General features: G+C 58.9%; 1 protein-coding gene across 1 annotated transcript; it reads right to left on the bottom strand.

Moving 5' to 3' along the window:
• Positions 1-11571: 11571 nt before the first annotated feature.
• On the bottom strand, positions 11572-13658 carry LOC109374254 (G-protein coupled receptor 35-like). The gene is made up of 2 exons (XM_019628717.1): positions 13410-13658; positions 11572-12713 (listed from the first exon to the last, which is right to left on the bottom strand). The coding sequence occupies exon 2, from the start codon at positions 12701-12703 to the stop codon at positions 11636-11638; it is 1068 nt and encodes a 355-aa protein (XP_019484262.1). The 5' UTR covers positions 12704-12713; positions 13410-13658; the 3' UTR covers positions 11572-11635.
• Positions 13659-15780: the final 2122 nt, after the last annotated feature.

The raw sequence follows: 15780 nt of genomic DNA, 5'->3' as shown, positions 1-15780 counted from the left end.
CACCCCCCACCCCCACCAGCCTGGAGGTGCCTCAGCGGTTTCCTCCCCAAAGATCAGAGCAGACCTGAAATCTTCCACCCCAAGAGGACAAAGTCCCCTCAGCTGGGGGTCCTAGAGCCCCATCTACAGAGAGTCAGGCTGGCAGGGGCTTCGGCCCAAGGTCCCCCTACCCCCTGGCTTAGAAAGACAAGAGGGGGAGCCAAGGACAGCTCCTATAAGCCTTCCCCTGGGGGTGCCGTGTGGAGGGTGTCTTCCTGCACCAGCTCCAGGGGTGGGCGAGAGAAAGAAGAACTCCCCACCACACTTCCTGTGGCTGAAACCCACTTTCAGGCAGTGCAGCTGCTCTGTCTGAGCCCCAGCCTCCTCCCCTCCTTGGAGCGGCCACCCTGCGAGGGGGTGAGCAGGGGACACCACACCGTTGTGTTAGGGCCTGAGAGCCAGCCCTGTGTGGCTTCCAGAGGGCCTAACCGGGCTGCTCAGAGGCTTCTAGAAATAGAGCTGTGCGCACACAGGGGTGGTGATAAGATGGGGCAACCTGTTCCCTTCGCAGGAGGGTTTGTAGAGAACGGGGCGGAGCCGGGGGGACGGTCACTGCAGCAGCAGCAGAGACAGCAGAGGTTGTGCTGTAACCATGCAAAGAAAAAGGGGCTCCTCGTGGGGCAGCACCAGGCCCCCAGCTAGGAGGCCGGCCGGCATACCTGTCCCCATAGGAAGTCCTGTTGGCCTCTGCACAACTACTCCCAGGACAGAAACTGCAGGAGCTCAGGCAGTGGATTTTATCAGTAAATTAGTACAAGAAAATCAAACATGCGCAGATTGCAGTTAGAATCATTCGAGGAGCTGAGAATCTCTGTTTTGATAAACTCCCACGTTATAAAGCAAAATCCACGAGCTTGGAAACAAAAACTAAATTTAGGGAACTCTGTGTTTCACAGACAAGAACACAATTTTCATATGAAGCTTTGGTAAACCAATTACTAACATGGGAAGACAACTTAAAAATCAATCTTTCCATGTAATTGAAGATACAGCGATAAAATGCACAAACGGGTGTTTTGAACTGTATGCAGATCAAGAATCAGATTCTTATATGATCTCCACACAGATTACAGGAAATGTCAGAGGGAATGGTGAAATGACACTGTACAGATTTGCATCTCAATTTAAATTCAAACTTACACAAAACTGATTTGAAAGAAGAGTTAAATCTTTTTTAGAAAAAAATCACAAGAACCATCAACTCTAAATGTACTAACATTTACAAGAACGTTTCAAAATAACTTATTGGAAAGGATCCCAAGGCTGTTGCAAACTCTAAAATACTCTGGACAGCTGCAGCAGTGGTTCCATTAGCAGAAAGATCCTTCTCGAAATTAAAACTTGACGAAATGATTTGTAATCTTGCATTTGCCAAGAGTGGCTGATGTTGCTTTCAGTTAGATTACTGAAAATGAAGTTGCTGAAAGTTTACATTATGAGGACCTAATTAACGAATTTGCAGACAAGGGAGCCAGGAAATCACATGATTAATCAAGATCTTTTTTGAATAAAGTAGCACTTACTGTATTCTATGTCACATCAATCATGTTTTTTCTGTTTACCGGCAATGAGCTGTTTTAAGGGAAAAGCTTTCTTTCTGTTTTAGTGCCATCACAGCCCCCTTTTCCTGCCTTGCGCAAGGGCTGTGTTCCCATTTTGGAAGGCAGCTATGCTCACCACTATACCACCAACGCATCGCCGCGTTCGCATTTTGCACTGGGCACACACGCCCTTCTGCACCTCCTCACAGGTAGAGGCACCCATGAACTGTCGCTGGGAGAGCCAGGGCATGGCTGGCGCGCTCGGGCCGGGCCGGCAGGGCGGCAGCTCGTAGTCAGGATGGGCACCAGTCTGGGGCTGAGGTGCACCCACAGGACAGCCTCCCCTCGCATGAGGCAGGGGCATGGCCCCGGGTGTTGGCGGTGCCAAGGGCCCAATAGAGCTTGTTCAGAGTGCGGGCCCTGCACGCCCTGTCCAGTTCCCGCCACCACGTTGTCCGTCGCCCAGTACAGCGCACACCACAGCAGCACAAGGGACTCGTCCAGCTGCTGGGAAATCAGCACCCCAGACTGCGGCCCTTAGTCAGACAACGGAGAGCTATCTGTGCACAGCGTGCTGTCTACCTGGAAGGGGGACCCAGCAACTCCGCGTGGTTCCAAAGTCAGTGCATGGGCAAGAGGCGCCCTGTTCACCCAGGGGCGCGAGTGCCTCGGAGCTTCCCCTGCTAGCATGCACTGCAGAGCTAAATACATAAATACAAACATTTTCCATTTCAGCCTGGACCTCCTCTGTACACTGGCGAACTTCTCTGGCATAACGAAGGACTTCGCGGGGATTTCAGGTTTCAGGATTACGGTACGTCCTTCAGTTATTTGAACGGTAGGTCAACAGCGCCCTGTCTCAAACGGAAACTTTCATGTCCAGTCCTGGCTTTGCCGTGAGGCCGGCCACTCCACACAGGGCCGTTGTGCAGAGCATTTGTCCATCCCCACACCGTGTGTCTAACACACATTCATTAAAGTGCTAATCTCTGTGTCCATTGATGTTCTATACCATTTCAAGGTCATAACCTCTGGGGCTCGGGCCATCTTACCTGTCCCCATTTAGCACGCCCCATCAACGCTGGCTGGAGGCAGGCTTCCTTGCCTTCTGCTCTACCCCATCAGGTGGCTGAAGCACTTCCCCACACAATATCCCCACTCCAGTCAAGGACTAAGGATGAAACCCTTCACTTCACATAAAGTCTGTCCACACCCCAATTTCCATCCAGACTTTCACCCTCATCCCATCATGCCTTGCGTTCCCGTATCCTCCCAACCTGACATTAGTTTCCAGCAGGACCTCTTCTCTAGGCCTTGGGATCACAGTGCAGGGGGCCCCCATGTCAGGGAGTTGGCGCGAGCGGCTCGAGCTGCCTCACCGTCCAGCGACGCTGCTTCTGAAGACCCCACCCACCGCACGATGTTCCCCGCTCTACTGAAATGGCTTCCGTTTTCTCCTTTAGTCCTGTCGCTGTTAAGTGGTCAGCAGCAGCGCAAAGGAAACCGCTCAGGTGATACTTCTCAGGCAATGTCTGTAGTTGCAGGTTACTTAGGCCTGACTCTTAGAAGTGCTTCCATGTCATTCTATTTATAGGAAGTGTCATGACAGTATTTTGTTGCCGCTAACTAGTGCAATAAAATAACCCAGAAACACAGCAAGAATTTTGTTCCTGCCCTGTGGACACCGCCAGCCCCGTCCTTCAGCCCCGAATCCAGCCCCAGGCGACGGCTGCCTGCTCGGGTGGGAGTTTTCTCCCAGAGGTTCCCTGGAGCACCCCTCTCCTTCGGGCCCCTCTGACCCTGAGTAACAGCTCTCAGGCAGGGTTTCCCAGAGCACACTTCAGGGGCCCCTGCAGATGAGACGGAGCCTGGGGATGTCCCACGAGACCCTGAGCTCAGCTGGGACCCTGGGCACGGGCAGGCCCACCCTCCTCCAGCTCATCTCCCGGGACAACCCTAACCTTAACCCGGAAAGTGCCCCCGGTGGCCCTGAGCAGAGTTCGCAGGTCAGGCTGCCACGCTTCACCCAGGATGGTCCCACGCAAATGACGAAGGTAACAAAGATTTTCAAGGATCCCTGGAGTCCCTTCCCTGCTCGCAAGTCTGGTCTTGCCTTTGAAAAGGACCTCAGAAGTCAAGCTGTCACCTCTCACCCTCTCCTTCGCCACCTCTGACCTCAGCCACTCCCTGGCCACACCTGGACGTGATGACTATGGGCAGTTTAGAGCTGTTCAGGGCAGGTCCAGAGGCACAAGCTCGCTTGAGGCCCCACCTCGAGCACCATCGGCCCCCTCAGCTCAGCGCCTCTCACCACTGCATTCAGGCTGCCATGGAACTTGAACCCAGTCCAGCTGTCCTCCAATCCTCAGAGCACTGTCAGAGCGTGTTACCGCCACAAGTCCGCACCACCGGGAAGACAGCAGACCTCCTTCCCAGCAACCCGGAAGCACCCTGTGAGGATGGCAGTCTCTGAGTGAGGCCGACGGGGGCTCCGGCCGCCTGTAATGGCAACACTTAGCACTGGCCCGCGAGGGGCAAGGCGGCCTTCTGTGCAGGGTGTCCAGCACCTGACCATGTTCAGTCACCATTCGTGTGGGGCAGTGACATGATCCAGCTATAGTCGGGACTCGGAGAGAAAACCTCTGATGGGCTCGGGGCCACACGGTCGGCTTGCCGGGAGAGAAGAGGAACATCGGAGGGCAGCACTGCCCTGAGCACCTGGGACCAGGAGCCGCAAGCCTCCGTCACCCACAGGCCTGTGCCCTCAGCCACCAGGAAGTGGTCTTATTGTGCTGGGTTGGACAGTTGTCCCTACTGCTGGGTCCAGATAATTAATAAAGAGGCTGGATGTCAAATTAGGGTTCCAAAGATTTTATTCAGCTGAGCTCAGCGACCGTCTCTCCGACTAAGGGAAAAACAGCGCCTAAGACTCGGGGGGTAGGGTTTTTATACGGCAGGGCTATAAGCAAAGCAAGTTACAGAAGCCAAAAAAGAGCGTGCAGTTATTCCAGTTAAAACCGCATCCCGCTGTCACAACAGTGCCGTTATATTCAGATGTCTTAACAGTATATGTGACCAGGTTGAGCTGACCACACAAACTGTCCCTCAGAGATAGGGGTGAGGGGAGTTAACTCTTGTGAGGCCTTTTGATATGTTAAGATGGAGGGGCGGGGAGGAGAGGAAGGGGGAACTGAGGAATGCTTTAACCTTTTATTCCCCAGCAGAAGCAAAGCAGGTGCACAGAAGCAAAAAGAGCTGTTAGCTCCTGTGAAGCGGTCTAAGCCAGTTGTGGCAAAACCATTTCTGCAAAACGTTTTTAATATTTCTGTTGCAACCCAATTTTTGTAAAGCTGGGCGTTTTACTGTCTTAACGGGAAGTTCTGCTTAGAGTCTAGCTGGAGTAGCTGAAGTATGATTTTTTCTTTTTAAAAAGTGAATCTGTCCGGCCTAGGGTCCGGGGCGGGATCTGTTCATTACGCGCTCTGGACCAACAGGAGCTCAGCCCACCTCTGGGCTCCTGAGGGGAACTTGCGTTGCAGCAGAGTACAGATGTCAAATTGTAATCTTGCACGCCTGAAATGTTATAATGTTACTAACCAGTAACACTATGTAATGCTATTAACACTTCATAATGTTATTAACCAGTTGCCCTAATACACTTAAATAATAAGGAAAAGAGTTGGTGCCGCACTGCCGTTAACCCTGCAGCTCCAGGGACCAGTCCACCGACTGGTTCAAAGGGGAGTCACGTGTCCCAGCACAGCGCCTGCTAGGTCTGCACAATGGACCAGGGGTCAGCCTGCCGCCTTTTGTAAATAAAGGTTTGTTGGAACACAGCCTGGCCCGCTCACTTGCACAGCTGGCTGCTCTTGTGCCACATGGACCAGTCGCAAAGGAGGCTGAAAATGCTGACTCTCTGGCCCTTTGTAGAACAGTTGGCTGAGCGCTGATCTAGACCCCCGGCTTCATGGCGATGGCGAGCAGTGGTTTTGTTTGTGAGAACTGTCCGTGCTGAAGGCGTTCATTCAATGCCTACCCAGCACCTCCTGCCACTCGGGTCCAACTACAGACATGACGGATGTCCCTGTCTGCTCCCACGTGCCCATAGCCAGAAGGGGAGCATAAGAGATCACAGCAGCCGTCACTCACAGCGGCTGCACTGCTGTTGGGTCCCCAGCTGGCCCTGAGCAGCTTCACGGAGTGTCAGCGTTGGAGGAGGGGTCTCTGGGGTGAAGCAAAGTGTCTGTGACCCGGTGTCCCCCACCGGGCCCACGCGGATGATCATGTCTTGTCCAGCGACAGCGAGAGCTGGCTTCAGTCCACCTGCCTTCCCCATAAGGATGATGAGACACGGTCCCCTCACGGCCCCACCTCCCGCAGTGCAGATCGGAGCACAGGCCCAGAGTCCCTCCCACAGGCCCAAATCCTGCAATGAGGCCTCAACTCCTGCTCCTCCGGCCTCTGTTTGCCCACCGATTTCCCGAGGCATGCCCGCCCCACCCAACTGGCAGTAACCCAGACGCTGGTGGCCGACGTCGTCTTCCTGAGGCTCTTTGGCTGCGGCCTCGACAGTTTTATCAAAGGCATCGCCACTACATTTCATGGGTGGCCATTTGTCCCACCCCTCTAACGGCTTTCTCATTTCCAGGCCCCAAAGCCAACACCCCGAGACTCAGGCTGTTCCTGGGGTTCTCCAGGCCCGGGCAATACTTCACAATTCTGAGACAGCTGCCATGGCATTTCGACAGGGAGACAGTGACCATCCGGAGCAATATTAGGCCTCTTGGACTGACCTCAGTGTCACAGACAGAGGGACCAAGGCCCTGGACCCCTGCAAGTCAAGGGATCTTCTCTGAGGGTCCCTCAGAGGGAGAGCGCAGGCAGGATGGGCCCTTCCCTGTCATCTGCTGTTTGAAGGAGTCCCTGAAAAGGGATGCCTGAGGGGGTGCCTACCCTGACCCCCCATCACCCATGCACAGTAGCCCCAGCCAGGCCCGAGAGAGGGTGATATCGTTGGGCTCCCAGGGGCCGGGGAGAAGGCAACTGCTCGGCCTCTGGGTCCCCTGTGGGCACCTGGGGGAAACTGAAACCAACCTCCCAAGACATGGGCATAAGTGGGTCTCCACCTGCCGCCGCATCCTGGGCCCCACAAGTGTTAGGGGTGACCCTGGATCTGAGGATCCCCAAGACACAGCCGAGAACACTGGAGCTGAGAGAAAACTGAGGCCGCGAGCCTGAATCTGCACTCACGAAGCCAGCTGAGGACCACACCCTGGCCCAATGGACCCCGCGAGGGCTGCCCTGCAGGCTGGCTCAGGGTGTGCCGGCCTCTGCGCTGGGCTCCCGGGCAGGGCACAGGCCAACAGGGCAATGGCAGGCAGGCTTCTACAGGCCATGCCAGGTGGAAGACAGAGCAGCTGGGGAGTGCAAGTGGGCGCTCCTGGGGGTGTGCTGGGCATAATGCGGGAGGGGGTCCTAGGCTTTGGTCTTCTTCCTCTTGGGGGGTTGCGTCCCTGGAAAGTGTGGGGATGGGCATCTCACCTGGGAGGGCTTGGAATTCCTACCGGATGCCAACACTGTGTGATGCTGTGTGCCAGGCAGGTGCTAAGTGATCCACCTAAATCAAACCATTCACTCCTTGCTGAGGTCGGAATGTTTGTGTCCCCCAAATTCATCTGTTGGAATCCTAAGCCCCACTGTTCTGGTGTTAGGAGGTGGGGCCTTGGGGAGGTGATGAGGGTGGAGCCCCATGAATGGGGTTAGTGCCCTTATAAAAGGGACCCCACAGAGCTCCCTGCGCCTCCCTCCACGTGAGGACACAGTGAGAAGGCGGCCCTGAACCAGGGCGTGGACCCTCGCCAAGACCCTGACCACGCAGACTTCCGGGCTCACAGCTGTTGTTTATAAGCCACTCCACCTGTGACATTGCGTTTGGTGAACAGAACGGACTGAGGCCGCCCTAGAGCAGGAGTCAAGGACGGAGGATCACCCCAGACCCCTGTTCTGCCCGCCTCCTTGCTGCAAGGGAGGCTGGGGGACGCGCTGGTTTGGGCTGGTTTGCTGCCCTCGGGGTCCCCACCCTGCGCTGCCTGTTTGCACTCTTGCTGGGTCTCTGTTGAGGGTGCTGTTATGATACTGTTCATTTGGTTCGTAATGAGAATCCATGTTTTCTTCATAATTGACCTAATACTTTAATCACAGCTGGGTGCAGCTTGGTGGGCAGAGGCAGGTGTGTGTATGTAGGTGGGGGGTCACCCTGCCCCTGAGAAGGCAAAGCCCCCAACCCCTGGCCCCTCACCCCAGTGCCAGGTGCCCCCCCACCCTCTTTTGCAGGACCCAGAACTGTCTTTGGGGAGCAAAAAGGGGTTGGACCACCGAGTTGACCCCAGCCCCACAGAGAGAGCAACGCTTGGAGGGGCACTGTCACATCGCCACCCTTCCAGAACTCACTCTGGCCAAAGAAAAGAGGAGGTGGTGGGTGGGGCCTGTCCCTGGCTCCGCCCTTCCACCCGAGGCCCCGGCCCCACTAGCTGGATGCTGGCCTGGGGGCAGGGAGAGTTGCACCAAGGATAGCGACCCCAGCCTCTGCCCCAGCATGTGCGGCCGCCAAGACGACTACATAACCAGTTCTCGACTTAGCGTGGCCCCTTGGGCGACCCTGTCCCTCTGTTCTCCAGAGAGCACCTTCCTGGGGACACAGTGTCACTGGGCTGCATCTGCTTCCTGGGTGCCTGGGTCCCCGGTCTCTGCCTGCCCCCTGCTTCTTCCTGGCCCCTGCACTGGTCACCCTCCTGAAAGCCCCCGCTCTTCCGCCTTAGCCAAGCCTCTCCCAGAGTGTCCCAGAGCACTCCTGCGTTACCCCCTCATCACGATCCCAGTCCCCCCTTGAGGTCCTAGACCCTTCATCGTGGTCTTATCACGTCCCAGTCAGCATCCCCCATTGCCGCCTGGGCTTGGCCACCCCTCAGAGCAGCCCCCTGTCTTGACCCCACCCTCTCGTCCCCAACGTGCAGCACGGGAGGTGGCAGTGTACAGTGGGGCCCCCTCACTCCTCTGATGCAAACCCTCCCATGGCGCCCCCACTACCTCAGAGCCCTGACCAGGCCCTGCGCCCCCCTGCAAGGCCTCTGTGGTCCGGCCTGGCCACTTCCAGCCTCTCTCCCCACCACTCCATATAAGGCCCCAGGGACACAGCCCCGGGAGGCTCCTGGCGTGCATGTTTCAGCCACCAGCACCTAGACCTGGACATGGCAGGTTTTGAGAAATACTTGTGAAAATAAATAAAAGAAAAGTCTCATCCAAATAGAGTCTGGAAGTCTTGCAGGGAGAGCTCTCCCACACACACCACCTGCAGCAGCTTACTTTGCAAACTGGGGCAGGAAGGCGCTTTCTTTACTACCCCGCAGGAGGAAGGAAGATTTTTTTTCCTTGCCTAGCAACAGCCCAGCCAATGACAAACCACCACACTCAGCCAATGAGAAGCCACCTTACCCTGAGCTCCTGCTCTCTTCCAATGGACTTTTGCCCATCACCGCCCTTCCCAGCTTTCTCTATCTTTTCTTCTCCGGACCTGCCTGTGGTTCGCCATAGTGTGCATGTCCCAAACTGCAATTCCTCTGCTATTCCCAAATAAATATTTTGCTGGTAAAACAATGGGATATTTTATGTTTAAGGTTGACAGTAAGTCAACACTGTGTTGTGCCTAAACTTGGAAAGTGGCGCTCGGGGCAGTTCAAGAGACTCTGGAAAGTTCCCTGTCCTGGATGGCAGCCCCTTCTTCGCTGTGTGGATCTGGTCTGGCTGCCCCTCAGCCTGGCAGCCTGCTGTGCCCAGCGTTGCCTCCAGGTTGGGAAGGCCTGGGTCTCTGGCACCCGGTTCCCCAAAGGGATCAGTCCTGGAAGGTGACTCCAGCGGCTGCTTCTTGGGGAAGTTGCCCTGAGAGGGAGCTGACTCAGCATGAGGACGCAACAGGCTGAACCCAAGGCCCCATCTCTCCCTGGGCCTCTGCAAGGAAGGTTCCCACGGACCAGCCACGCGTATCTTCCTGGAGTCAGACGTAGGCTTCCTTGGCTGGAGGCGGAGGGTGGTGCCAGCTGGGGAGGGTGGTTGGACCACACCAGCAACCTCACAGCTGATGATCGCCTCCTGGACCCAGGACCGTGTTCAGCACTGCCCTGAGCACACCTGGACAGGCGGAGGTGGACAGTGTGGCCGCTTGCAGCTCAGGACTCTCTTCTAAGGCCCGCCTCGTCACAGTGAGAGAGGGGTGCCCTCTTCCAGGACCAGGCAGGAGGGAACCTCACTTCTGTGTGTGGCCGGGGAGATGCGGAGCTGGGGTCTCACCCCCCACTGTCAGCCAGCTGCCACCCTGGCCAGCACGCAGCCCAATGAAGATGGGAGGCAGGGGCTGTGACCACGCTCTCGGCACCCTGAGGAGCTCCGCACTTGGGCCGAGGGCAGGACAGTTTTTGATCTCCTCAGCACTGGCGCAGTGGCCACGGGCACAGATGCCGCCTTCAGCCCAGGAGCCGCTGACTGGCCATCTGCAGTGCCCGAGCGCCTCGGCCCAGAGCTGGGTGCTCAGGTGCCAGAGGTACACACCGCCGCGCTGGACAGCTGGGGTGGGGGCCGGAGAGCTACAGCGAGGCCAGGGCAGCTGGGTGAGCCTCGCCTCCTGGCCGCGGAAGGCCAGAGCAGGCCACTGGTGGAGCACCTACACACACACAGCGGCTCTGACCAGCAGGTCATGCTGACCACCGTGCGGCTTTGGCTCAGGGCCGAGGAGTACATCTGCCTGAGGTTGAGACTGGTGGCTCTGCAGGAAAGCAGGTCTGGCTGGGGACACTGCCCGAGGCCTGTGTGCCCCCATTCCGCCCTAACAAATCTCTCTATGCAGCTGGGGAGGCCGAGGAGGACCCCCAACTGCCCTGCGAGGCAGTCTGGTGTGCAGATACTGTGGTCAGGTCATGGGGGTGCGGGGGGCAGGAGAGCGGGGAGAAGGGGAGCACACGGGGGCTGGAGAAGGGGGCGGGGACCTGGGCCCGATCCTTCCTCCTGTCACCTGGTCACCTAACGCTGTCAGGACCACTCTCCTCTGCTTCCCCAGCCCCAGGTTGGGGGCTCTAGGTCCCCCATGAGCCCCTCAGGTCTGTGCCTTGCCAGGGCTTCTCAGAGGAGGTGTTTGTGCTGATCCTGTAATTCCACTGCAAGCCAGGCCCTCTGGCCCGGGGGGGGGGGGGCACACCCAGAGATCCGCAAGGTGACAAGGACAGGCAGGGTCCCAGGGCTGCCTCTCAGCCCATCGTCATCTCTTCACCTGAGAGGTAATGAGTGTGAGGTCCACGGTCGGACCAGCCTGAGCCTGCAGAGGGGGATCTGAGAGGGACTGTGAAGCGTGGGGGAGTCGGAGACTGTGGGTGGGTGGTGCTGGGGGGGTGGAGTGAGGAGGAGAGGAGGCCTGGGCAGCACCTCCAAAGGGAAGGAAGGGGACCTCTTTGATGCTCTTCAAGAACCCAAGTTAAACATGTTTTAAAGGATTTTCTTTAAACTCATTAAGTAGCTGTTTCTCTTTAAATATGACACAGCTTGGAGACAGGCGCCCTGAAGCCCTGGGAACTGTTTGGGTTGCGTTGCAATGGTGTGGAAGGCTTGCACGAGAGACCCTGGAACTTCTGATAGATTTTGGAGTATAATTAATCTACAGGTGAGGGAAAAAAAAAGTCTTGTTTTTCTCTAACAGCTGCCCCAGTCCGCGCAGGGGGTGTGCCTGATGCTCAGAGGGCCTGCCTTTTTTATCATCTTAGTGGGTGGGGGACAGAGGTTGGAGGTCAGCCTAGTATAAATTGGGGTCACTGCACCATTGAGGTTGAAAGCTGGGGTTGGGGTGGTGGAGCTCACACACTGACAAGGGAAGGAACACCTGAGAGATTGGCTGTGCCTAACGCAGAACTTTGAGAAAGAAGACCCGTGTGGCTTTAATTTTTGGGTTGGATTCAGCTTGCAGAGGGAAAACGCCTGTCCCCCAGACCCGTAAATCCTCAGAGACAGCACCCGAGTCATGCTGTGCTCAGTGAGGCTGTTTCTTGTGGATGTGGTGGAGGAGAGGAGACAGCAGCCCTGGGGGGGGCCGGGACCCCCCAGACAGTGGGCAGCGTGCTGCAGGACTGGACATGGGCCCCCTTCTGTGCCGCTCCCTGGAAAGGCCGGGGCCTGGCGAGGATGGCCCCCACCTCCTCCTGAAACTCTGTGGCCACGAAATAGTAGCAGATGGCGTCCAGGCAGCAGTTGGCGTTGGCAATTCGGGAGGTGACCTGCACGAAGGTGGCCACCTTCTGGACGGTGGGGCAGGCGGCACCTGTCCACTGCGCCACGAGCTTGGCCAGCAAGGCCATGTGCAGCGGGAGGAAGCAGAGCACGAAGGTGGCCAGGTTGGCTGCCACCACGCAGAGGGCCTTGAGGACCGGGGCAGCGGCCTGGGGCGGCGCCCGAGTCCACTGCTGGAGGAGACACCAGAGCACCTGGGCCGAGCAGAAGCTCAGGATGAGCAGGGAGAACAGGAAGAGCAGCAGGGAGAAGGCCAGCGCCCGGGGGCCCCGCGTGTGGACCTGCCCGAAGCAGAAGCTCTCCCCTGGGCGCAGCCAGGCCGCTGGCAGGGCCACAGCCCCGATGACCAGCAGCCAGAGGGCCACGCAGGTGAGGGCGGCCTGGCGGGGGCCGCGCCAGGCCCGGGCCCGCAAGGGGAAGCGCAGGGCGGCGTAGCGGTCAGCGGCGATGGCCGTGAGCAGCCACATGCTCATGTAGGTGTTGACATAGTAGAAACTCTGCAGGACCCTGCACAGGGCGCCCTCCGGGGCCCTCGACGCCGACGCCGGGCCCAGCGTGTGCAGCACCCCCGGCAAGCTCAGCAGCAGCAGCCCGTCGGCCGCCACCAGGTTGACCATGTACACGCGGGTCTCCGTCCAACTGCGCAGGCGGCAGCAGAAGACCCAGAGCGCCAGGCCGTTGAGCAGCAGGCCCAGCGCCAGGATGAGGCCGATGGAGACACTGGTCGCCACCTGTGGCAGGACGCCCCTCTCCATGCTGCAGCCATGGGAGCTGTTGGCAGGGGCGGCGGTCGCAGACATGGCCGACAGCCTGAGAGGGGTGGGAGGGTAGGGGGGCTTCAGCAGGCTCAAGGCAGAGGGTGCGTGGCCAGGCCGGCCTGCTTCTCCTGGGGGCGGAGAGGGAAGCACTCAGCCTCTTCCCCACTCCGTACCGCCCCCTCCATCTCTCTCTCCCTCTCCCCCACTTCCTGGGCCAGTCCCGGGTTCCTGCACAACCTGGGGCAGGTTCCCCCTCCCCTAATCACAGCGGCTCCACAAGGCCTCCTCTAGACTGTGGACTGGCCACTCCCCTGCCCTGCCCAGCCGGCCTGGTGCCCAGGCAGGGGGTTCTGTGGGGACCCCTCTTTGAGCCTCTTGACCCAAGGCTTCAGCTCAGCCCAGAACCTTTGTCAACCTGGGCCTTTGCTCAGTTACCTGTCCCCTTGGCCCATGTGGCCCTGTCCAAGGGCCACCCTCCCGTGGTCCCAGGGGTGGGGCCTCCAGACTCTCCTGGCAGGCAGAGCTGGCCCGTTGTCCTTCCTCAAAAACTCAGGACCCACACCCACACCTGCTTGGTCTCAGAGCTCAGGACCAGCTGCTCACACGCAGGCGTGGCCTCAGCGTGGGACTGACTGACGAGGACAGATGAGGGCCAGCTGGACCCCCTGCTCCTGGGAGGCCTCTGTGGCAGCCAGCAGGGTGAAGGGACAGGCCTTGGGGAGGGGAGCCTGGCTCAGGGAGGACTCACCAATCTGGGACACGCAGGGCCTTGGGGACTGGAGCTGGGGCCCCTCTGCACACAGCCAGGCTGCTTGAGCTGGGCCTGTCCCCAAGGCTGTGGTCACCACTTTTGTGCTCTCCTGAGTGGGTGGGGTCACACCTCTGGCAGGCAGGCGGCCCCTCTTGGCTCTCCCCTCCTCTCCTACGTGTGTGCAGGCTGCCCCAGCCTGCGCTGCATGACACCTGCCTGCCCTCCCTTCCTGACCACAGCTTTGTGGCAGCCTGGAGCTCAGGGCCAGATGGAGACCTGGGGATCTCCAGACTGCAGAGCCTCAGCCTCTCACGTGGGGGTGAGGGAGGGCCGGAACCGCTCCCGGCAGGCCTGAGTTGGCTGGGTGCTGCCCACCCCCACCCCGGGAGCCTGTGATGGGCACCGGCTCGAGAACTCCGTAAGGAAGGCCCCGAGGTGCAGGGCTGGCACCAAGTCACCCACACTCCAGAAGCTTGGGGTCCCTTGGCTAGCGTCCCCCACCCCACGGCCTTGAGCCTTGGAAGGTCTCCAGGGAGAGCTAGCTGCCCAGCAGTTGCAGCTCGGGGTTCAGACACCTGGGCTGTCAGGATGGAAGGTGTAGTGGACGGTGCAGCACGCTGCCCAGGGACACCCCCAAGACACAGGAGCACACTGCCTGCCGGCACCAGGGCCCGAGGGCCCTCTCCGACTGCTTTCAGTAAGCGGCTCATCAGAAGCTGAGCCTGCAATGGCCGGCCCGGTGTGGTCAGCTCAGGTGACCCAGCTCCAGAGTGCCCCCGGGGTCATGGGAACCACCCTCTGCCCACCCCGTTTCACTCGCCCCCTTTCGGGTGTAGCTCCCAAGAGTACACCCAAGACAGCCCTGCTTGCAAACCTCCATCTCAAAGGGGCTCCTGGAGCCCCCATGCAGGGGTGTCTTCCTGCTGAGCACAAGGGTGGCTCACTGTCACCATAACGGACACAGCCCCAGGGCCACACTGGGGCAGCCGTGAACGACAGCAGGGCCGACCTTCAGAACCTGGGAGTCAGAGACAAGGACGGAGGTCGGTCCGCTCAGGACCACCTGGAGGGGAGCAGGGTGAGCCGGAGCGCCTCCTCCAGGAATTTCTGTGCTAGGGGCATGGCCACCTGACCGTGGTGTCCAGCAGGTGCCCTGCGGCGGGGCAGGGGGTGCCGCGAGGAACAGCCTGTCTGCACAGACTCATGGACAGGAGCTGAGCGGTGCTGAGGGTGGGCACCATAGACAGCCAGGCTCTGAGACTGGGGCAGTGGTGCCCCTCCTGTGAGAGGTGCGTGCTCCCCACACTGGCTAGCCTGCCCCAGCCCGCCGGAGAGGTTCTCTAAGCGGTTACTGCCATTTCTGCACTCTTCTGCATTCTCTCGGGGGGCAGGGGCTGGAGGGCACCCTTGCTGCCAGGGGACAGGAGACAGCCTAGACTGCCTGCATGAGATGCAGAGGCTGGTGTATCATCCCTTTGGAGATGTGGACAGCAGCTTCCTGAAATTGGCTGGACCCTGCTTTCCACCACCCCCTTCCTGGGAGGAGGGGCAGCCTCCCAGGTGGGCCTTGCAGCTGAGGGGGCTGACCTGAGGCTGGGCACACCCCTCCCCGCAGCCTGCAACACCTCCCTTCTGCACCACCTGACTGACGCTCCTTTCGCATAGGAGACCGACCGGGCTCATGTGCTCAGGACAAGTCCTGCTGAGAGCCCACGGACAGTGGGGGCCCCAGGCGCACAGAAGACCAGGAGCAGCCCCTCACATTAGCACTAGTGGCCAGCCCACACGGCAGCCCCTCCCCCTCAGGCCACCTGCAACCAGACTTAACCCCCAGAACAGCCTTCATGAAGCCAACTGCCCCAAAGGAAAGTCTCACAGGCACTGGGCACCACTGGCCAGACAGACAGCAGACATTAGGAATAGGACCACCTGGGGCCTCCTAGCAGCAGTTCAGTCTGCAGGAAAATTCTGGGCCACTCAGATTCTGCATCAAACCCAGCTCTCCCATCAGAAGCAGCTTGGCTCTGGGCAGTTCTCTGCGTCTACACTATGCAGCCACCTAAACCTGTCTGCTCCTAGGGGATTGCAGATGGCCACCACTTCCTGGGAGAGCCCCCGCCTTCAGCTGACCACCCACACTTCCCCTGGCTGTTTCCAAGTGGTCTGGGTTGCCAAGCCCTCACCAGCCTACCCTCTCCAGACCCCCCACCAGGGCTCCGTGCTGAACAGTGCCTCTAGCCAGATAACACACCCCAGGTGTGAGCCCAGCAGAGGGGGCATGGGCGTGTGTCCTCCCACATTCTGAGCCCTGTACTCCTGTTGATGCAACCTCAAAATGGATTGGCTTTTCTTTCAGATGCCTGTTCAT

Source organism: Hipposideros armiger, unplaced genomic scaffold (assembly GCF_001890085.2).
Source record: "Hipposideros armiger isolate ML-2016 unplaced genomic scaffold, ASM189008v1 scaffold_17, whole genome shotgun sequence".
In the NCBI taxonomy this organism is placed as follows: domain Eukaryota; kingdom Metazoa; phylum Chordata; class Mammalia; order Chiroptera; family Hipposideridae; genus Hipposideros; species Hipposideros armiger.
The sequence above is the reverse complement of the archived record's forward strand: the minus strand, read 5'-3'. Positions and strand labels throughout refer to the sequence as shown.

Excerpts from the sequence above, each read along its gene's own strand:
- LOC109374254 (XM_019628717.1), bottom strand. The coding sequence starts at position 12,703 with ATGTCTGCGACCGCCGCCCCTGCCAACAGCTCCCATGGCTGCAGCATG.